Genomic DNA, 23,237 nt, shown 5'->3' with positions numbered 1-23,237 from the left:
GAGTGTTTATTTAGACCATACATGTCCTCTGTAGTTTAGTTACACAAAGAGTGGTATATCTGTCTGCCAAAGCAAACCCTCCACGTGCACAGGAATGGGAACTTGAAAGAGCCACGATTACACGTAGACACACGAGAGTCACGGTACACGGCAAAGTGTGTTCATTTATAAACAAACGTAGACACTAGAAAGACTTACATTGTGTATACACGCTGGCGCGTGCATGCGTGGCACCGGGGAAATCACCACCTCACGCAAAGATTGTTTAAAGATGTAAAGACATCACTGTCTCCAGCCCCATAACGCTATGATCCATAAGTTTTATGTCTGGAGAGCGATAGTTGCAAGACATCATTTAACCCATTTAGGCCTAGAATTAGAAGGATTCAAAAGACACTTATAGAATCGGGTCAAAATTCTAATGTTCACGACTTTTCAAAAATAGCAGATCTACAAGCTCGCAGCGCGGCACTCGGTGCCGCGCTGTGAGCTTGTATATCTGCTATTTTTCAATAGTTAAAGCATGAAATAATGATACACAAAATGTGTACCCGTTCTAAATGGGTTAAACTGTATTGCGCAGGATTCAAATCCATGTCTTTAAAGGTCTTTGGGAAACCAAACATTCTGAATAAATGGTAAATGGTGCATTTATATAGCGCCTTTATCCAAGGTGCTTTACAGAGATTGTGCATTACGTTCACCCATTCACACACAGATGACGGAGGAAACCATGCAAGGCACCAACCTGCTCATCAGGAGCAACAAGTGGTTCAGAGTCTTGCTCAAGGACCCTTCGATACTAACTCTGGGGGAGCCCGGGATCGAACTGGGAACCCTCTGTATTCTAAGACAGCAACTGTACCCCTGAGCCACTGCCACACAAAAATAAGGGAGAACGTGCTGTGCTAGTTAGCCACTTACACCCTACATACTTTATTACTTAGGCTCTGTCCAAACTAGCATGGATATTTAACAATGTTTCAGCCCGTCATCCACCAAAAATAGCCAGGCACACTATGTGTCGCCTGTGATGTCTTGTGAGCATGTAAATCAGCCGTTGTTACAGAATATTTGTATAACATTAGCTGTTGCTATATGTTGTATATAGCAACATATCTTCTTCTTTTTCATTTTGAATTCAAATCTGAAGTTCTTCACGAAAGGATTTAGAAGGCATTTTTTTAATCCCCTCAAGTCTAAATGGGTTAAATGTGGTTTTGACCGTTGTGCCCTTTGTGTGCTCATTGCAGGTGCGTAGTCAGGGAGTGACGGAGGAGCTCAAGTGTTTGAGCCTCCTAAACGCCCTGGACAAGGACCAGGACATCCCAGAGCAGCTGGCACAGCTGTTTGGAGAGCCCTGCATCAAGCTGGCAGAGGGCATCAAGGCTTATATCTCCAAGGTAAGACGAGAACGATGTGTGTGTGCGACTGTGAGTGTGTGCGAGTCAACGACGATTTCTGTTTTGGAGATGGCGACATATTTTATGTTTTGGAGATGGACATCGACACGTGTCCTTTGTCTGCAGAGACGGAGACAGGTTTCAGAGTAGTGTTTATTTTGACAGCAAATTTTGATTTTAGTTTTAGTCGTATCCACTTGAATTTACTGTAGAATTATGTGTGGGACACGTCTGGTTAACAGCAGACATACAAGCTCACGTCGAGTCACAGATGCAACCGCCGTGAGCTTTTAGATCACTCTCGGCTGCGACGCCGTTAATGCCGTAAGCCTTCTGCGCAATGCGCGATGGGACGTTGGAAACTTGTGGATATCATTCATCTGAAAAGTTTAGTTTTAGTCGACTAAATATACGATTTTAGTCGACTAAATGCACAGTTGATTTTGTTGACACCGAGGTGTTTTGGCTGTTGTTGACGGCTGATTTTGCGTGATGAAAATAGCGCGACGTGTTGTGAGCTTGTAGATCGGCTATTTTCACAGCGCAACACCCGGGCGCAAACCAAACATACAATGACTTGTCTTTTAGTTCTACTGGATCTCTTCTCCACGCTTCCCTCCCTGGTGCAGAGATAGAGCAGTTCTGTTGGCAGTGTTCTGACAGTAAATCTGGACAGTGAAAAGCGTTGGCTCTCAACTTGATTTTGGCACCGAAACATCTTGAGTTCAGACAACATTTCATTGTGTGAGTGTGTGTGTACTATATTTAAAGCATGTGACGCACCGCCTGGAGCTAAGATGAAACGGTTATATGCAGCATAATGTGGATTTGGAAATGTTGATGGAGCGAAAACAAAACAAAACTGTAAATGGAGTATCAGTTGCCATAGGTTGTCTGCGTTTCTCTCAAAGAAATGTGAACTGGCGCAGTGCAGAGCGGAACAGATTTTAGCACTGAACTGCAGTGCATTGTGCAGATGCTGAGGTCGTCCTCATGGTATTTGGTGTGTAAGAATCAATGGTGGAACATAACAAAGTAGATTTACTTAAAGGACCACTTCACCTCTGGGACAACCAGATCTTGTTGTATTGTTGTTTGGGACACGATCAACACAATCCTTTGTAATTCTTTGTGTTTTATCTGTGTTTTTAGATATTTTAGTATTTCAGCATGCTACAACTGGTCATATGATGCTTTGTAGCATGATATTGCTTCATCTAATGCATCATCATATGATGCTTTGTAGCATGCTGAAATACTAAAATATCTAAAAACACAGATTGAACACAAAAAATTCAGGATTGTGTTGATCGTGTCCCAAACAACAATAAAATAAGATAGGGTTGTCCCAGAGGTGAAGTGGTCATTTAAGTAAAGAATGTGATTACTTTTTCCACCACTGTTGGTGCATAAGAATGTCATGATCACAGAGCAGAGCCAGTGGACAGAGACAGAGACAGAGACCCCCACTGGCTTATAAAATGCAACTTTAATCCCAGCTCTTTGAGTCGTTGTGGGGGGAGACCGGCATGGCTCCGCTCTGCTCCACTGGAACGGACAAAAGCATATTCAGCTGTAGTCGCTTATATCACTTCAACCTTTTTTTTTTTTTTGTTATTGTTCTCTCTTATTTTCTGTGGTTTTCTTTACCTATTTAGTTGTCTCCGATCCCCCTGGGGGTCACAACCCACAGGTTGAAGAACCACTGGTAAATGGTGCATTTGTATAGCACCTTTATCCAAGGCGCTTTACATAGATTGTACATTACATTCACCCATTCACACACATTCATACACCGATGGCGGAGGAAATCATGCAAGGCACCAACCTGCTCACCGGGAGCAACTGGGTTCAGAGTCTTGCTCAACGACTCTTCGACACCAGCACTGGGGGAGCCCGAAATTGAACTGGGAATCCTTCGGGAACCCATCGTGTTCTAATGACGGTTTCTCTACCCCTGAGCCACTGCCGCACTGGTTTAGATAGAACACCGAACACAGATTTCCATGCAGCAAGTGCCCAAACACTAAATCATAACTTGTAGATTTGTTGGTTTGTGCAAGACAACATCCCAGTCAGGGCAGTGCCGGCTTGTTGGTTTTAGTTATGTGTGTTCTACTGTTTCACGTTATTGCTGTTGTATTTTATTAGATGCCATCGGCCTTCCCTATTCTATAAATGATCGCCAAAAACCATAACCGTCGATCACTACTCGTCCCTGTCTCTGCCAACGCCTACTGGTGCTATTGGGGAGGGTGTAGTCTGTCGACAAGCACGTCTCCAGTCCTGCGGTATACAGTACTATGTGACGTTTCTTCTCACCTGACGGACAGCTATAATATTGCAGCGACCAGGAATGCGACCTCCCCTGCACAAACGTGTGTGTGTGTTTGTTTGCGTGCAGTGGAAGTAAAAGAAACCAAATGCTCGGCTTAACCGGATCCGCGAGAGCTCTACCGTAACAAGAATATTCAGATAGCATCATTCATGCTAAAAGTTAGGATCTTGTTCCCCGCAGGGCAATACAAACATCCACGAGAAAGATTTACAAATACCATTGGAACCAGTTCTAAAAAGAGGCCTGTGCCTTATGCTACCAAGCCCCCCACACACACACACACACACACACACACACTCACACACATACACACACACACACACACACACACACACACACACACACACACACACACACACACACACACATACTGTACATACATTTAGTCATGCATTTAGTGAGGATTTAAATGTAAACACGCACGCACACACAACACGTGTGTGTATATTATACGCATGTGTACTGGTTTTCAACCTGAACGCCTGAGTGTGTTATTCACGGAGTCTGCTGCTGATAGCTAAACACAGCACTGAGTCAGAGCAACAATCACTGCTATTTACACACACACACACACACACACACACACACACACACACACACACACACACACACACACACACACACACACACACAGAGAGAGAGATTGGCAGACCCACACTGGCACGTGTACTTTCCGACCCAACTGTGTCTGAAAGTGCACATGTGTGCGCGCACAGACTGGCACACAAACACCAATGGCACACAGACACCCACAAAGTCTGTTCAGATATGCGTGCACGGCACACACACACACACACACACACACACACACACACACACACACACACACACACACACACACACACACACACACACCACTGGACTTAAGGTACTGTACAGTAGTAAACCTCCTGTGATTGGAGAACATTATAGTGTCAGATTACCGTCTACCGTCTATTATGCTCAATCAGCATTAAAACGCCATGACTCATGTAGGATATCATGGCTTCAAAACCCCCTGCTACACAATTCCTTCACCCACACACACACACACACACACACACACACACACACACACACACACACACACACACACACACACACACACACACACACACACATTCTTTATGTTTTACCCATGAAAACAACATCTCCCTAGTGGTGTCCAGGAAACGGTCGTCACAAGGTCGATTCCTGAACTCCGGCTATACTTGTGGTGACATCTGGCTCTCATAACTGCTGAAATGCCTTATGCACACATGCGCACGCGCGCACGACGCACACACACACACACACACACACACACACACACACACACACACACACACACACACACACACACACACACACGTGCTCCCATGCCTAGTCAGACAATCCACTGATATAAGTCATCTCTGTGTAGACATAGCCAAGAGGACTGTTTCTCTCCATCTGCATGTCTGGGTCAGACACACTCACACACACACACACACACACACACACACACTTGCAGACATGTGGACAGCTGCATGGACATACTCTCAATTTACAACGTGGATATGATCTACGGTACCCTCAATTCACAATGTAAGCATTCAGCAGACGCTCTCGCCGAGAGCGACTTACAAAGTACAAGATCAGAGTGAATAGCATGAACCCTATAATCAACCAAATGATTACGTGAAGTAGTTAAAGTGCACAGGAAGCAACTTAGTGCTTTGAAGTAACTAGGATGCAAGGTTAATAACATCAAACATCAAACAACAATCTAAATAACATTATCAGTATGTGATCCAGTAACCAACGTGGATCTGCATAGTGCAAGTACAGTATCAAAAGTACGTCAGCGACGAGAAGTGATATAAGGAGTAGGGACACTCTGGAGGGTGAGAGAGAATGGGTGCGCGTACCGTTGTTCCGACGCACATTATTAGGCTACTCTGACGTTGCATTCGTCCGACTCTCCTCATTACGAACTCTATCTCTAACCCTAAACCCTAACCGTATGCGTAGCCACGTAGTCAGATTAATGAGACGCCGGACTGACGTATTCCTCCCAGGTAGAATCTGAAGAGGTGAGTCAACAGTCCTGACTGAGTGAGGGGGATGGGGGGGGGGGGTTATTCCACAGTCTGGGAGCCAGGTGGGAGAAGAGTCTGGAGCATCATCACCCAGGGTGATTTAAGGAAGGGACAAGGATACTTTGAGCTATATTTTTCGTCCATGCCTTAGCTCTTATCCCTAAACTCTTTTGCCATTTATTTTTTTACTATTTTGAAAAACATTTATCTATATCGACATGTTGTGAGCTTGTAGATGTTTTTCAAAATAGTAAAAAAAAAATGGCAAAAGAGTTTAGGGTAAGGCATGGACGATAATAGGGCCCTTTAGTTTGCTGTGTGTGCATTGGAAAGGGTTGTGATGTTGGAGCATGTCTTGGAAGCACATGGGGGTGCCAATAACCGTGATTGCCTCGTAGGCCAATCACAGGTGTTTTGTAATGGGTGTGTGGGGCTGTGGAAGGGAACGCGAAATGGGGGGGAAGACGATGTGCACATTTGGGGAGCTTGACCATCCTCCGTATCTCCCTCCATCTCATATACTGTATGTATGGCCTCTGTCATATACTGTCTCTTTCCCTCTCTCATGTGAGGTCTCTCTCACATCTTTCGTCTCTTGTTTGTTCTTCACTTCATTATGCTCCAACAAATGACTTAGACACACTTTCCTTCGCTCTCTCTCTATCTCTCTCTCTCTCTCTCTCTCTCTCTCCCCCCTCCCCCCCAACATGTATGATATAATCAGGCACATGCTCCATGCCTCTGTGGTCTTCAGTGGAGGATAGAAGGAATGTCTAGCTAGCTCTGTGCAGGCTAAATTAGGGCGTACATCGCACAAAACAAGTCATTTTTACACTTACAGCCCCCAGAGCACGGAATTCCACACACACTGAGCAGCAGCGGCCAGCCCAAAGCACACACACACACACACACACACACACACACACACACACACACACACACACACACACACACACACACACACACACACACACACACACACACGCACAGACAACACTCGCAAGCACACACATACACACGCGCGCACGCACAATGTGGTCAACCATTCGGTTGATTTTGACACACAAGTCGCTCGTTAGCACACATTTGCGCTTGTGCGCACACAGCACGCACACGCGCACGGACGCGCTAATCCACACATGACAATTTCCAGATGTTGTAATTGTGTTTTTGACAATATGTAAGGGAATGAACATGATGTAGGAACACAAAATCCCCTTAACCTTCGACTCCATTATGGAAACCACTGGGATGCAGGACCCATGTCATGGTGAACTCCCACCCGTTAGATTATTCTGTTTATTATTATGTTGGCTGCATAATTCGGCATCTGAAATGTTTTATCTGATACTGAAAAGGCAAGAGGCCAGCCTAACTCTAACGCCAGGGGGCAGATTTAGAGATTTCTAGAACCGTTGTGGGCCCCTCACCCACAAAGATCTCTTTTTAAATTGAATTATAAATGTTGCGCTCACATGTCATGCACTTCCCCTATGAGTTTGTGCCTCTGTGCCGTGCTTGCTCCTGTCTGAGTTTTAGACCTATGACTATGTCTTATGTTCTTATATGACTGCGACTAAGCACTTTGTCCATGAGACTCTCTGGTTTGTACAGACGTTTCCTGTTGAGATTGGCACATTTCACCCAGATTTTTTCATCTCGCTCACTTCACTTTGTCTGCTGACCTCACTCAGCAATGAAATAAACAGAAAAGAAACAACATTTTAAATAAAACAATGCACAGGAGGCAAGCAGTGATCACCCCATGATGTGCACTGCAATGTAATTTCAAATACACTACATTGTAGGTGCTTTTTGAGAGTGAAAAAATAAGAAGACCTGTGTGACATGTATGATCTGGGCAGCTTGCCCCAGGAAAATCTCAACAGGAAGCAACAGTATGTTGTGCATAGAGATAAAAAAAAATAATGACACAAACTCTCCGGCTTGCATGTTGTTTGCAAAACTAGTATATTTTGTTGACGGCAAAATGGGATGGCATAATTTTACCTTTGCTTTGCCGGCTGAACCGCCAGTACTGTGTTGGTCTCGCTGGAAGCAGTCGTGTTCAACTTGGCTACAACAGAACTTCTTAAGCCCAAACCACGACAATGATTCGCCTTGCAACATTCAACTACTTGCAGCCATTATCCCCAATGGCAGTTGCAAGGATTTGCACTGGTGTGGTTGTCTTTCAAACTGTTTTGTCGCAGCGATTTGCATGATAAAGCATTGGTTTGGTTTGGGCTTTATATTCTGGTTTTGTGAGGTTTCAAATAGAACAGGGTTTCTCAAACCTTTTTAGGCCGTGACCCCCAAAATAAACATAGTATTTGAACTTGGGATGCCCACCCTGACAAGCACTTGGAATTGTAGGTATTACATTTAATGTGACTCGGTTCCAAGGGCCAATATTGTGAAAATAGCAGATCTACATGCTCGCAAGTCGCAACGCGAGGCGTTGTGAGCATGTAGATCGGCTATTCTCACATTGTTCGCCTCTTGCTTACTTAAAATTTGACAGTTTGGCCAGTTTGCTATTAAAACGGTCTTGAAAGTCCTTATGGTCTCTTTAGAAATGTGCAGATACCATGTATACACTTATACTGTGTGTTGGTTTGTTAACCATTGGTTGAGAAAATAAATGACATTAAGCAAGTCATCTGGGGACCCCACAAAATAATTTGGGGACCGCACTTGGGGTCCTGACCCCAAGTTTGAGAACCACTGTAATGGAACATTTATTAAAGGAAATGATAGGGGAAATGATATGATGATCAGTGGATAAGCAGAATGTCCTTTACTCAACCAGACCGTTTGAGTAGAAAACCTGCCAACTTTCTTTTTTTAAATATTATATCGTTTTTGCATTTCTGCTCTGTTTTGATAGTTTGACAAGAAAGGCAGACAGAGAGCAGGGTTAGACTGACACACAGCAAACTGTACGGCCGGCCGGGAGTTAAAACAGGGACATTTAGAAGGCATTTTATCACCTCGAGATCTGAGGTGAATTCTGCAAATTGAATTTCTACAGAATCAGTAGAGGAACATTTCCCACTCTGCAGGCGATCAAACCTGTGTGGGAGGAAGGGGGGAGGGAGGGCGGGCGGGTATTTGACGAAATACAGTCACCCTGCCACATTTGGCTATGGTTAAATCTTGGCGTCTTGTTTCGTTGCTCGCAGATAAATCACAGATTTGGTATTGAAACACGGTGTTCGTAGCAGGGTTTTTTGAAACTTCAAAGTTATCGCAAACCAAAAGGCCTGCAGTGCATGCCGCGCCGCCGGCTGCACGTCGAGCCCCTGCCAACAACATGTTTCTTGTCTCTCTCCGTGTCCGTCTCGTCTCTCTCGGCCTTTCCCCCGCTTGTCCGTGAATAGCAATAAAAGATACACCACAGGCAGTCAACTGGCCGCCTCGGACGTCAGCTACTGTGTGTGTAATAATCCAAATCAGATGACTTTATTTAGGTGGTGATGCCACGCATGCAGACAGATGCTGTCCACGTTTTAGCAGAGAAAGTGTCTCTCTTGTCCATTGTTTCTATCATGAGTTCACTTTATAGTTTTAGTAGCAGTTTTCCCACAATTTGCACCTCTGCCACAATTCAGAGTTACACAATAATGTAATGAAATAACTAACCTGGAAGTGAAGTCAGGCAAAAAACATGAACCTATATCATTGTACAACAAGGTGATAAAACTATGTTGTAGTGTGACTTTTATAACTTACTAGTTATAAAAGTTATTTTATAACTTTGTCTCTTCAGCAATATGTTCTTGTGACATGGACACACACGGACGCACAGTCGCACACACACACACACACACACACACACACACACACACACACACACATCACACGCAGAAACCATTGCATGGATTCAACATTTTTCTAGCGAATCTACAGGCTGCACCTCCCACTCATTCTTTGCTATGGTTCTATGTGGCATTATGACGACTAGACCTGTGCCCGTCGGGCACCGGTCTACTCGGGAACCATGCATGCCATCGTTGTCATTACACCATTTTAGCCGTCTGTCTGTCCTTGGCCCTTTTATGCCCAGATTCTTCTGGAAATATAGGCCTACATCATGTCCTAGTATGTATCGTGGGTGTATCGGTCAGATGGGCGGTTCTGAACATTAACCGCCTCTCCGTGTGACTCGATGGCCGGACACACCACTCCTTTCGGGATGTCACCGACGCACTCATAGAGTTTGAAGTCGGACGGTTTTCTTGAGATACGCAAAAACTAAAGATACAGGACATGCACAGACGGAGATTTCACACATTTATAGTAGGGTTTGGAGTGTTTATTGATACATGTACAGACAGACGGACTGAGATTTCACATATTTACAGTATAATAGGATTTTGTGGTGTTGATGATTAGGCTGCAATGATCTGAAGACTCCAGGTCCAGATTGGACTGCTCCCCATGGCCATGTTAGAAGAGATTCTAGTTGACTGTATTCCATCAAAAGTACTAGTGTCTAGTTGACTGTATTCCATCAAAAGTACTAGTGTCTAGTTGACTGTATTCCATCAAAAGTACTAGTGTCAAAAGTATTAGTATAAGTATGTTTTCTCTTACATGCTCGCTCTCTCTCTCTCTCTCTCTCTCTCTCTCTCTCTCTCTCTCTCTCTCTCTCTCTCTCTCTCTCTCTCTCTCTCTCTCTCTCTCTCTCACTCACATCCACACATTTCATTCATGGCCATCGGCCACACATGTAGCGTGTGCGTGTGTGAGTGATTTATCAGCGAGACTAATCTCAGTGTACTAATCGAAGGTGGCTGCAGCCTGTAAACGTGAGGTTTGGTGGGGCACTGCCATTTGTGCACTAATCAGGAACATATGCAGTGATGCACACACACACACACACACACACACACACACACACACACACACACACACACACACACACACACACACACACACACACGTGCACTCCCACCCTTCACCACACACACACGTCTCACACACACACAGGGGAGTTCCCATATCGTCAACACAATGATGATAAACAGCCATTGTCATCAGTTTCCAATGACTGAGCCATGGTCTGACTGAGCTGCAATTCTATAGCGCCTTTATCTAAGGAACTGTACAACGTGCATTACGTTAACCCATACACACACTGACGGTGGTGGGGAAACCGTGGTGCATGGCACCAACCAGGAGCAGTTACTGTAGCTGGGTTCAGTCAGTGTTCCGTGTGCGGGTTTTTCAACAGGGCTGAGGCCTTAAGCTAGATGCAGAATAGACCCACATTTAGAGTGAATATTTCTGAAGCGGTGAAAGCCGCTTCCAAGGAGTGGCTTTGTCTGTCCCGTACATGTCCCGTGCATGCAGAATTGAGGACTGGTCAAGCTTCACATGACAATTTGACCCTCCAGACAAAATCCGTGGCCATGGCCAAATACATATCATTTTGGGGGTTCTATGACAAAGTTTGAGAACCACTGATATAGCAACATATATACAGTTTTTTTTTTTTTTTCCAGAAAACTGTTAGGATTTAGAAGACATTTGTAGAATCGGCCTATATTAGTGGTTCTCAAACTTTGTCATGTCAAGGACCCCCACAATGATATGTATTGATAATGTATTTAGCCGCGGACCCCTATCTCAAAATATTTTGGTCCAGTGACCCCCAGAAGCAAAGATTTTAGTTAAAAATGTTCACTCTAAATTTGGGTCTTGGAACATCTACTCTGCATCTAGCTTAGGGCCTCAGACCCGTTGGCAGACGCCAGGTCGCGCCAGTGTCTTGCTCAAGGACACCTCGACACGAAGCCGGGGGTTCGAACCGGAACCCTTTCCGTTTTCCCAAATGGCCGCTCTCTACCTCCTGAACCTCCTTCCAATCTAATCTAATGAGAACACATAATGAGAGATAAGGGAGAAAGAGAGAGAGAGAGAGGGGGGAGAGAGGAGGAAGGCGTAGAAAGAGGAATGTTATCCTGATTTCAGCCATGGAACCCTCACCTGGAACTTATTATTAAAATATGTCTCAGTTACAGTACGCTGGGGGCTCCTCGCTGGGTCACACACACACACGCACGCACGCACACACGCACACGGAAATGTACAAACAAAACACATGACAGGCAGAAAACCAGACGTAAACCAGGCTAAGCCTCAAACAGAAGATCACACACCTCTCTATCCCTCCCTCCCTCCCTCCCTCTCTCTCTTTCAAACTATTTTTGATTGAGTTACTATCTGTATTTGTATCAAGTGTTGTAAGGAACACATACCATAGTTTTTATTTCTCTTTCTCGAGGAGAGATACAATTGAGTACCTGCGACGAAAAGTCGATATTTTAACATTTTGAATATAGATATTCTTTTGATTTACCAGACTGTAAACTGTAAACCGGGTAGCTCAGTCGGTAGAGCCCTCGCCTTTGTACCGCAAGGTCATGGGTTCGATTCCGGGCACCGCCAACTCAGCGTATGAGTCGCACGGCTTGGCAAGTCGTGCGGCAAGTACTGGGAGCTGATGGTAGGTGTGGCGCTCCACCTCAGCAGTCCATCTCCCAGGGGTCTAGCGCATTGTAAGACTCCCCGCGTGTTACCGGCTGATACCGACAATAAGCCACTCCCGACCTACTTGTTGTAAACCACAAACTAGACGTTTTTAATCTGTTAAATTCTTAATGCACTCCCCCCTCATTTTGTTGAATTAGATTTTTTTACTTGGAAAAACACTATATCTCCAACAGTTTGTGGAACAACGGTATAAGTCCGTACAAACAATATTCAGCAGACAAAGGGAGCAGATAACATTAAAACAGACAATTGAACAACACGAGGGGGGAGTGCATTAACACTTTAACAGATTAAAAATGACTAGTTTGTGGTTTACAGTCTGGTAAATACAAAATATCTATATTAAAAACATACAGGGTATATGGACTTAGACTGTTATTCGTCTCAGTTACTCAATTGATTTCTGGACGGTATGAAAATACTTCTAGATTCACTCACACCTCCACGGATGTGCGAGTAAATCCCACGTTATCAGTCTGGCTAATGCCAGGCTGATGAAAACACACTTGCAGAGGCTTTGTGTTTTCATCGCCTTTTATTGCATTCGAAGGCACGGATTGATTTTGGAAAGCAGAGCCTCAAAAGGCGGCTTCCTAACGCTGACAGAGCTGTGTGACGCACAGAGATGATGAGGGAGATCTGTAAGAAGTAGGAGAGGACAGGGACGCGCAGAGAATGTTAGAGAGGCAGGGGCTGACATTTCTGAAAGGGCCTTTTGGTGAAGATATCGAAAATAGTAGAGGTCCAAGCTCGGAGCTTGGAGGTCGGCTATTTTCAATGCTTGATACCACACTGAACAAAGCATAATCAAGCCAATGCCGGAGATGTGGTGTAACGGCATGGATTTCTACACAGAGAGGGCAATTCTTTCAAGATGCTGCATTCAAGTTCAGGAGAGTTGGGAAAAGGCATTTCTCTTGAATACTGCCTTCAGATATGGCAGGGAAAGAGGGCATTTGCATTTCTTTCACCATAGTAAAAACTGCATTCATGGTCTGGAGAGAGGGCACTTTTTACAGGTGGATAAAAAGGCAGGGGCTCAAGCCCCCTTTGATGTCTGTGTGTGCAAGTGCCTGAGGAGAGGAGTCCGGGGGAGAGCAGGGTGAGGAAGGGAAGACGTTTGGATCTCTTCTTGTTTTTTCGTTCCGAAGATCTCACTGTGTGAACTGAGCCTTTGATCTGTCTCTGTGTGTGTGTATCTGTGTGTGTGTGTGTGTGTGAACGTGTGCATATGCATATGCACTTACTACCTTTGTAGCCATATCTATTTTCCTGTTTATATCCGCTCGCACAGCTTCTGCATACGCATACACACTTGCCCTTATGCCCACCTGCTGTGCTATACATAAATGTAAATGTGTTTGTGTGTGTGTGTGTGTGTGTGTGTGTGTGTGTGTGTGTATATATGTGCGCGTGTGTGTGTCTGTGTGTGCATATGAACTGTGCCCTGAATCTTGGTTTGTTTGCAAGAATGTGGATGTGTCTGAATTTGTTTGTGTGCTCATCACGAGTTTGTTTGTACGTACTACATACGTGTGTGTGTGACTGTGTGTGTGTGTGTGTGTGCGCGTGTGCGTGTGTGCTCGCGTGTGTGCTCGCATGTGTGTGTTTGCTTGTGGATGTGAGTGACCTCACATAAGTTCAGAAGATACAGTATAATTGAGATACATATAGCAATCAGAGTTCATGCAGGAAGCCCTTCAGTACAACCGGAGATGCGCTCCAACTGTACACGTGTGTGTGTGCATGCGGGTGCGTGCGTGCGTGCGTGCGTTCGCGCGTGTGTGTCCATTGCGCACAAACGGGCTTAGCAGAATTCTTAGCGTAAACGATCAGCGGATTAAAGCTATAACACCTACACCTCAGTTGATCTTTTTCACAAAATTAAGAATATTCACACAGTAGACGCTGGTGGCTGGTCAGTGCCAGCTACCTACCTACCTACATACGCAGCCGAACACAGTACTATGCTGGCGCAAGTAACTATGGGATCATCACACAGAGGGCCAAATTCAGGCCATAAAAACGAAACGTGGTTTGTGTGAGGGCTATTATAGTGCAGTAGTACACCTCGCGGTAGGCCTTCCCACTATACCGAGCCGGATATGATGTCTTTAGAAGCAGAAGCAGATTTACAGTCGGGGTGTGAAGTTGTTAAAAACATCGGTTCCCGTGGTATAGGGCTTGTAGCCATCATAGCACATCTTCAGTCGGTCGGTGCATTTTTTTGGAACTTGGAACCGTTGCCATTTGTGTAAAACGGTCTCTTTCACAGGAAAACACATGATTTATGCTGTTGTTCAAACACTACACAAGACTGCCTGCAGGATTGTGTGTGACTGTGTTGAAGAAATGGACTCTCAAGCAGGGACGTGCTGGGCCCCTGATTCAGCCCTGGAAAACGAGTTGGATAGGCCCTCATTGCGCGCTATAGAGAGAGATCTCTTTCTATAGCGCTGCTGCTACTCAAAGATTTGTGACAAAGTGACAAGCCAGTGGGCCAATAACAGAGTTATATTTCATCGTTGTCGGGTGGAAATCTTGTGTGTCCAAAACCGTTTAAGTATTTATCATTTTAAAAATGATTTAAACTAGTGAAAACAGCCGATCTACAAGCACACAACGCCTCGCACCGCGAGGCGTTGTGTGCTTGTAGATCTGCTGTTTTCACTACTTTTGTGAAAACAGTTACATTTTTACTTTTGTGCAAACAGTTTATTTTTTTCCTAATGGCCAGCCTGGACCGGCCGGGAATGAACCGGCCGTTCGGGAGTTGTCCCGCTTTTCCCAATGGCCAGCACGTCCCTGCTCTCAGGAATCCTGGCTGCGTGTTTTTTCTTCTCTGGATTTACTCCTTATTTGTCAACATTTCTCAGTCAGGCTTTTCGCCATACGGAGGGAACAAGCTTTTGGCGGCCGTCGCGCATCTAACACTTTCCTTTTAACCACATGAACCCCAGAGTCCTTAATCCGGGCATGTGTTCATAATAGGAAAACTGGCAGAAAAAGAGTCGCTTGCTGCATAAGCTATTAAGGAAGACTCCTTAGAAAGAGACATGTTCATGAAGTGCTCTGTGCTCAAACGTGAAATCGTTTCTGTTCTGGGACCTTTGTCAGTGCTATATATATTTACAGTATATATACAGTATATAGCACTTGTTGAATAGCACTGACAAAGGTCCCAGACAGAACCAAAAGTGGACTCTCTGGTCAATGAAGTATAATATACTTCCACAATATACTTTAAACCCTATATTTTTAAGTGGTTTAAAGGGATAGTTCATCTAGAAAATTATTATTTTTTCACCCTATGGAGACTTGAATCCATGAATATTTTTAGTTTTTGTCGCATTTCTAAGCCAATCATTTGAGGAGACTCATAATTGTGTCTCCATAGGGAACAAAGCAGGCTCTTTGTGTCTCCATAATGGAACCACTGCTGGTCATCAAATTATTGGCTTAGGAATGCAACAAAAACAAAAAAATATATATATCCATGAATTCAAGTCTCCTTGAGGTGAGTAATCAATAGATTTCAATTTTTTGGGGCAAACTATTTTTAAGTGGTTAAGCAAACTGTGCAGTGTACGGCTCATCTTTAGAATTTTGTTTCCACTGCGAAGGACAGTTGAGTGAACAGCTTTTAGAGAGAGAGAGCGAAACAGGCAAGGCGTTGGGGGGGAAATGGAGGCCACGGGGGAAAGTCACAGGCACAGGAAATAATGTGGAGCTCTAAGATTACCACTATCAATAGACAGAGAGGTCACCCTCGCATCGTAGCAGCGCTCTGGGCCGTATTCTCATCACCCCAGATAATGTGTTAAACAAATCACAACTACAGTTCTGGCCCTTCGGATATCAGAGGCACTGAGGGACCAGACTGCCCCCCCCCCCCCCCCCCAAATCTGTGCTGCTTCTCCAAATATGCTTCTTATTCACTGATCTTTGAGATAGAACAGGCCATTGTAGCCGAAGAGGGGGGTTGGGGGGTGGGGATGGGGATGAGAGGAATGAAAACATACAGTATAGTATTTATTCGACGTTTATTATAGCCACTTTCTATCAGGGCTGTGTCCTTATTTTGCCCGACCCCGGATGTCAGCAAGCAGCCTGGCCCGGATTCCCAGACAAAGATGGCTCACATGTGAAGCCATCATGGTGGTGTTAATAATATATAATAGCTCCTTGGGCTATCAAAGATGAACGCTCTGCTTCCTCCTCTCCCAAACACACAAGGCTTCCATAGTTATCTCTCTCTTTCCGTCACGTTTGGTATATACAGTATATATACTGTACGTGTATAAACACACACACACACACACACATATCGTCGCTGTCGGGCAGAAACCTCGTATCTCCCAAGTTTCAAATTTGTATGTTTTTTTGCAAAGTAAAGCCCTGCTTCATCAGGCAAGGCCGTCGCACAAAAGTAGTGAAAACAGCAGATCTACAAGCACTTGTGTGCTTGTAGATCGGCTGTTTTCACTAGTTTAGTTGGTTTTTTTAAATGATATAAAAAACGAATGGTTTTGGACATACAAGGTTTTCATCCGACAACGACGATATACTGTATATGCCTTTGCTGTTAACAAAGCATCGGCCCGGACCTGACCTAGATGTCCGGGCACCTACAGGCTCATAAATGCACCGCAGGTTCGAGTCCCGTTCCCGACGGTCTTTGCCGCATGTCTCTCACCCATCTCTCTCCCCTGTTTCCTCTCCATCTCTACTCTATGAAACTATAAAAATAAAGGCAGAAAAAGGCCCAAAATACTTAAAAAAACAAAAGCACCGATTGACCTTTTAATATCCCTCCCATTTTTGAGCGGTGCTCCTTGAAGGAGCTAAGCTCCAACATATGGCTTTGTCCGGGCTCTGAAGCGTGGCCTACTTCTGGCCTACATCTGACCTACATTTTGGCACAAAGCGCTCAACGTTTGTTGTACGCCCAGGGTCACATTGGCCAAGCTTCCCTTAATGAAATGAACTCATAAATAGCACCGCTCACTTCACACTGGGTGTGGTTTTTATATCCCTCTCGGTTCTTTCTTCACCCCATGCCCTCTCATCCTTCCACCTCTCTATTCCTCTGTCTCTCTGCTTCACAGTGGACGCACGCATAGCCTGGACTGTGCCCAAAGCGAGGCGTGTTTTCCTGCATTGTTTTCCATGGGAGTATGTTGCGCTATGGGACTTCCCAGCGGCATGACGAGGCGCTCGCTGAGACTCATGCACCGTGCACGTGCAGCCGCGCACGTCTGGCGCTTCTATCTGGTCTCCGAGAGTTGAATATGTTGAAACGTTGGGCATTTGGATGAGTGTTTGGGTCTCGAACTTGATCGTGTGTGTGTGTGTGTGTGTGTGTGTGTGTGTGTGTGTGTGTGTGTGTGTGTGTGTGTGTGTGTGTGTGTGTGTGTGTGTGTGTGTGTGTGTGTGTGTGTGTGTGTGTGTGTGTGTGTGTGTGTGTGTGTGTGTGTGTGTGTGTGTGTGTGTGTATATACATTATATATAGCTGAATCACAAGCACACAGACAGCGCCTCGCGTCAGGCGCTGTGTGCTTGTAGATAGGCTATTTTCACTACTTTTCTGCTACACTTTTGTATGATGAAATAGGGCTTTAAATTACGAAAAGACATACAAATTCGAAACTTGGAGATACAAGGTTTCTGCCTGACAGGGTCGATATTCACACATTTTCACGATTTTTCAAAAAATAGTATTATTTTGTATTAAATATACAACTTTGCTGGGGACGCCCTGGTTCCCCCCTACATGGACCCCTGGGGGTCCCCGGCGGACCCCACTTTGAGAACCAGTGTTTTGGAGGAGTGCCTTGAAGAACACGTTGGTTGGTGGACACATCACTGGCTCTTTGCAAATCCTGCACTTGAGAAACCCTCCCGGGTGTCTCTGTGTTGCAACAATGCACTCAATACATGAGGTCATAGCCGGGCCCATTCACCATTTAAACAGTGAAATTCACATGGACAACCCTGGGCTAGAGAAGGACCAAAAACGCGTCCAAACAGAGGACTGATGTCCCTTTACGTCGCGGATCCATTCAGCAATGTCAATGACCGGTTTTGTCTTCTCAGCGCAGGTCGCACCACCTTAACCCAGTAAGACTTGAAAAATACCCCAAAATGTCTTCTAAATCCTAACGGTTTTCCGAAAAACGTGTGTTTCTATATCGGTGGTGCCGATATAGAAACAAGGACCCCTAGAATTATCTTTATTTGACCACAGACTCCCATCTCAAAATATTTTGTTCCAGGGACCCTGAGAAAGAAGATTTGAGTTACAAATGTTCGCTTTAAAAAATATATATATTCAAAGATTTGCAGTACACATTTTCATGATTTTTCAAAAAATAGCAGAGTGCCGCGCTGCGAGCTTGTATATCTGCTATCTTTTTATAGTTAAAGCATAAAATGATGGAGTGACACTTCACTTCACAGATACGTACCCGGTCTTACTGGGTTAAGGGGACGATCTCAACAGGCTGCTGCTTTGTCCTCGCGGAGAAACCCGACAAGAGGAATTAAATTTCCAAAACTTGAGGAAGAGTAAAAAGGAACGGTACAAAACAGACCGCAGGAAAAGGGCCCGCCCCCCCTTCTTCTTGTACCTCAGTTCTAAAAAACCAAGCCCGTTCACAGCGAGTCACCCCGAGGCGTGTTTCACGATCAAAGCCACTTGTTTTTGTCACAGGGGACTCGACGTTGGTTGCTCGATGTCAACAAATATGCTCCACTATAGTGCTTAATATTTTGATGAAAATTGCTGCTGCTTCTGTGTGGCCTTGTGGTGTCCATGGTTTGCCATGCACACATTGTTTAGTTTGTAACATATCGTGCCTGTAATCCAGCCCAAAAGCCTGCTTCTACTTATTTATTTGACGAAGGGTGGACAAACAACAACAAAAGCCATTGTTGTGTTCAGTGGTAAAGTCAGCTCACACATCATAGAAACATGTGTGTCCCTCATTTGGGGTGATTTACAAAGTGCTATAATTTTGCACTTACAGTAGAAAACCATGTTTTTGCTGTAATTTTCATTTTCGGCCTACCCACCACTGTAATGCCTGGCACGGTATTGTAATCACTCCTGTCTGTGCATCTACGCGTGTGTTTTTTGTGAAACTAAATAACAAGAACAAGAACGAATGGTCAGATTTTCATGACACTTGGTGATCAGCAGGCTCTCCTGAAGAGATAAATCAAAGGTCAAGCTCACAGTCAAGGTTAGGGTCAAAAAGGCATACTGTAAATGCTTAAAGGTTCTACACCATGCATTTAAAAATAATTTATATAACATTGTTTATTTCCCCAAAAACATTTTTTCAAAAGGTTTGAGGCTAAATTACCACTCCTGAATACAGAGCCCCTGTCATTTCTGCCTGGCTTTCAGAGCATTTTCAGCTGCAGTACCACCTTGTCCTGAGTGGGAGGACTGCGCTATTGAGACAGTTTTGGCCCACCCCTCCCCAACCCTCTCCCAGCTCCCCACCCCTCTCCCAGTCCTCCTCAAGCCTGCCCTCGGCCCCTCCCCAACCCCCACTCAGCACAGCAGTAGGTCCCGATTGTGATGTCACAATCAAGCCTAAAATCAGACAGCCCGTTCTGAGACCTGCTTACATAGATCTGCCCATAAACTGAGAAAGACACAATGGTCAGACTTTGTGAGGATAGAACGTGCTGGTGGGACACCAAAAAAAATCACACCCGTGTGAAGTGGAGCTGTGTGTGTGTGTGTGTGTGTGTGTGTGTGTGTGTGTGTGTGTGTGTGTGTGTGTGTGTGTGTGTGTGTGTGTGTGTGTGTGTGTGTGTGTGTGTGTGTGTGTGGATCATGTGTACCGATTTTTGTGACATTTGAAGAAAATATGTAGGAAAAGGAGCAAAAAGTGTGTTTTGGAGAAAATTCAAGATGGCGGAAAATCTATCATGGCGCAAATGGGCGTGGCCTATATGGGGAGATGCGTCATGACCCAAGGAATCCAGGGAAAAAAATATTTTTAATTTTCCGACCTACGGTTCAAGAGTTACAGGCCAAAACGTAAAGTGGGGTGTTATGGCGCCACCATGCGGCCAAATGACACAATTATTTTTTATTTAATCCTTGAAATCATTATGAACCTCCTCTCCAAGTCTTGAAACTCTAGCCCCTATGGTTTGCGAGAGACAAATAATTGAATGTGAGTTTTTGCAATTCCCATTATAAGTCAATGGGGAAAATTAATTCACTAATAAATTAATATCAATTAAACTATAGAACCTTTCTCTTAGAAAAGTAATAGCCCACGATTCCCGAGTAAGCCGGTCGATTTGACATATGGCGCGAGTGTGTGGTGGCAAAACTGTGGGACTAGTGGCGTGCCGAAGTTTAGGAAGTTCAGGCTACATACACACAGACAGACAGACACACAGACAGACAGACAGACACACACACACACAGACCCACACGGCCACGTATAGGGAGCCTGTGTTTCACACAGCTCCAAAAAATCACACTCGTGTGAACTGAGCGGTGGTGTGTGTGTGTGTGTGTGTGTGTGTGTGTGTGTGTGTGTGTGTGTGTGTGTGTGTGTGTGTGTGTGTGTGTGTGTGTGTGTGTGTGTGTGTGTGTGTGTGTGTGTGTGTGTGTGTGCAACAGCGCCCCTCCCTTAACATGTGTGGTCAGAAAAGGTTACTGCAGGCTACGGACACGGAGACAGACAGACAGACATACAGACAGACAGACAGACCCACACACACGGCCACGTATAGGAGCGTTGTGACCACCGCTCAAAAATACATACAAATTGGAAAAAAGAAAATTCATGGTGTAGTAGTTCTTTTAAATGTCAGCCAGGAATGGAGACACTGTCGGACAAAAGATGCACCCTCAGGTGCCTTCAGGTATGTGAAGGAAGGGTCAACCTTCTCTTCTGCTGTGACCGACCTCGTCTCGATGATTTGACAGACGTTAAGCATCTCAGAGAGGTTGCCTTCGGTAACCACAAACAAATACAAAACAAACTGTTTGTGTCAACGTCGATCAATGTTATAGCTATCCCAACGAGAATCACTTCTGCGAAACACAAAGACTTCCCATTCTCTGGCTCAGGAAGCCATATATATACTTTTTTTTACCGGGAGATTTACTACCTTAAATTAACTGACACAACTTATCTCTACAATGAAGTATTAATGGTCGCGTTAACAAAGGACTTGCGTAATCATCCATCCCGTAAACGCCGTTATAAATTTGTGCTAATGAGTCACCGTTAATCATTTTGCGTTCATAAAAGTCACTTTCCCCTCTAATATGGTTAATTGTCTCATGTTGCAGAGAAAGTATTCTCTCTCGGTGACCATCTTTGTTCTCCGTGCTTTTTCCTCGTCTCGTCTTCCCGGTAGTCCACGGTTCAGCACAGCACACCGCCCTAAAACATCGTTGTCGTCGGGTGGAAACCTTGTATGTCCAAAACTGTTCGTTTTGTATTCATCATTTTAAAGATGATTTAAACTAATGAATGCAGCCGATCTACAAGCACACATCGCGTCGCACCGCGAGGCGTTGTGTGCTTGTAGAACGGCCGTTTTCACTACTTTTGTGCGACGGCCTTGTACGATGAAGCAGGGCTTTGCTTTGCAAAAAAACATACCCATTTGAAACTTGGAGATGCGAGGTTTCTGCCCGACAGTGACGACACGGAAGACATCTAAGACTTTAGGGATGTCTAGAAGGACAGACAGACACATGGACGAGCATTTAAACGGATGAGTGAATTGACGGACACATTTTGACAGACAGACAGACGTATATTTTGTCAATGACTCCCAAGTCGGCGCTTCCCAAGCTTTTTTTATGGCATGACTTCTCTTTGAAGACCTGTCGTATATGGACCATGACTTATGGTATGGTAAAGGTTACGGTCCATATAAAATGAGCCTTTAAAGGATACAGAACCATTTGTCATTACGTTGAACTATCAATCATTGACAGACAAACGGTCGTTTCTGAATGTATCTCTTTGTCCTCCGCGCGTCTACTTTTCCTGTCTTATGGGATGAGCATCGCATCATCCCTATAAAACACATGAAAACCAAACCCATGGGACAGGAACGTGCCAGAGAATGTTAGAGAGGCAGGGGCTGACATTTCTAAAAGGGCCTTTAGGAGGTCAGTGAAAATGGCCGTCCTCCAAGCTCACAACGCGTCGCAGTGCGACACGTTGTGAGCTTGGAGGTCTGCTATTTTCAATGTTTGAATTCTGCACAGAGAGGGCAATTCTTACAACATAAGATGCTGCATTCAAGTTCAGGAGAGTTTGGACAAAGCAATTCTCTCGAATGCTGCCTTCTGGTATGGCATGGAAAGAGGGCATTTGAATTTGAATTTCTTTCACCATAGTTAAAACAGCATTCCTGGTCTGGAGAGAGGGCACTTTTTACAGACAGATAAAGGGGCAGGGGCTCAAGCCCCCTTTGTGCATGTGCCACTGCCTGCCATGGGATGTGGCAGACCGACGGGGAGAGAGAGAATGAGAGAGAGAATAGGGGGTGGATGGAGAGATAGATAGGACTGCATAGAAACATTGTTTGTCTGGACATTTTGGCCTGTGAGTTCCAAAAGTCTTGTTTCATGTGTGACCGCCAAAGCAACAACATGGAACAAGGACCTTATCTCGTGCCGTCTGATAGCGGGGCCATTCAAAACCAAAATGTCAGCTGTTAACGAGCGGGGGGCACGCGCGCACACACACACACACACACACACCCACACGCACACGCACCCACACACACACACACACACACACACACACACACACACACGCACGCACGCACGCACGCACACACACACACACACACACACACACACACACTTTCTTTGGTCCACGCACACATTTCCAG

General features: G+C 44.9%; 1 protein-coding gene across 1 annotated transcript in view; it reads left to right on the top strand.

The window, feature by feature from the left end:
* Positions 1 to 23,237, top strand: part of LOC308298512 (tumor necrosis factor ligand superfamily member 10-like) — a gene marked incomplete at its 3' end in the record, with an annotated part of 114,095 nt that overhangs the window by 50,268 nt on the left and 40,590 nt on the right. Inside the window, exon 2 of the mRNA XM_080742138.1 lies at positions 1,254 to 1,403. Within this exon, the coding sequence (XP_080598264.1) occupies positions 1,254 to 1,403 (150 nt within the window). The remainder of the gene's footprint in view (positions 1 to 1,253; positions 1,404 to 23,237) is intronic.

The sequence above is a fragment of the Nannobrachium achirus genome (genome assembly GCF_963921795.1).
Source record: "Nannobrachium achirus genome assembly, chromosome: 14".
Lineage (NCBI taxonomy): Eukaryota > Metazoa > Chordata > Actinopteri > Myctophiformes > Myctophidae > Nannobrachium > Nannobrachium achirus.
The sequence above is the reverse complement of the archived record's forward strand: the minus strand, read 5'-3'. Positions and strand labels throughout refer to the sequence as shown.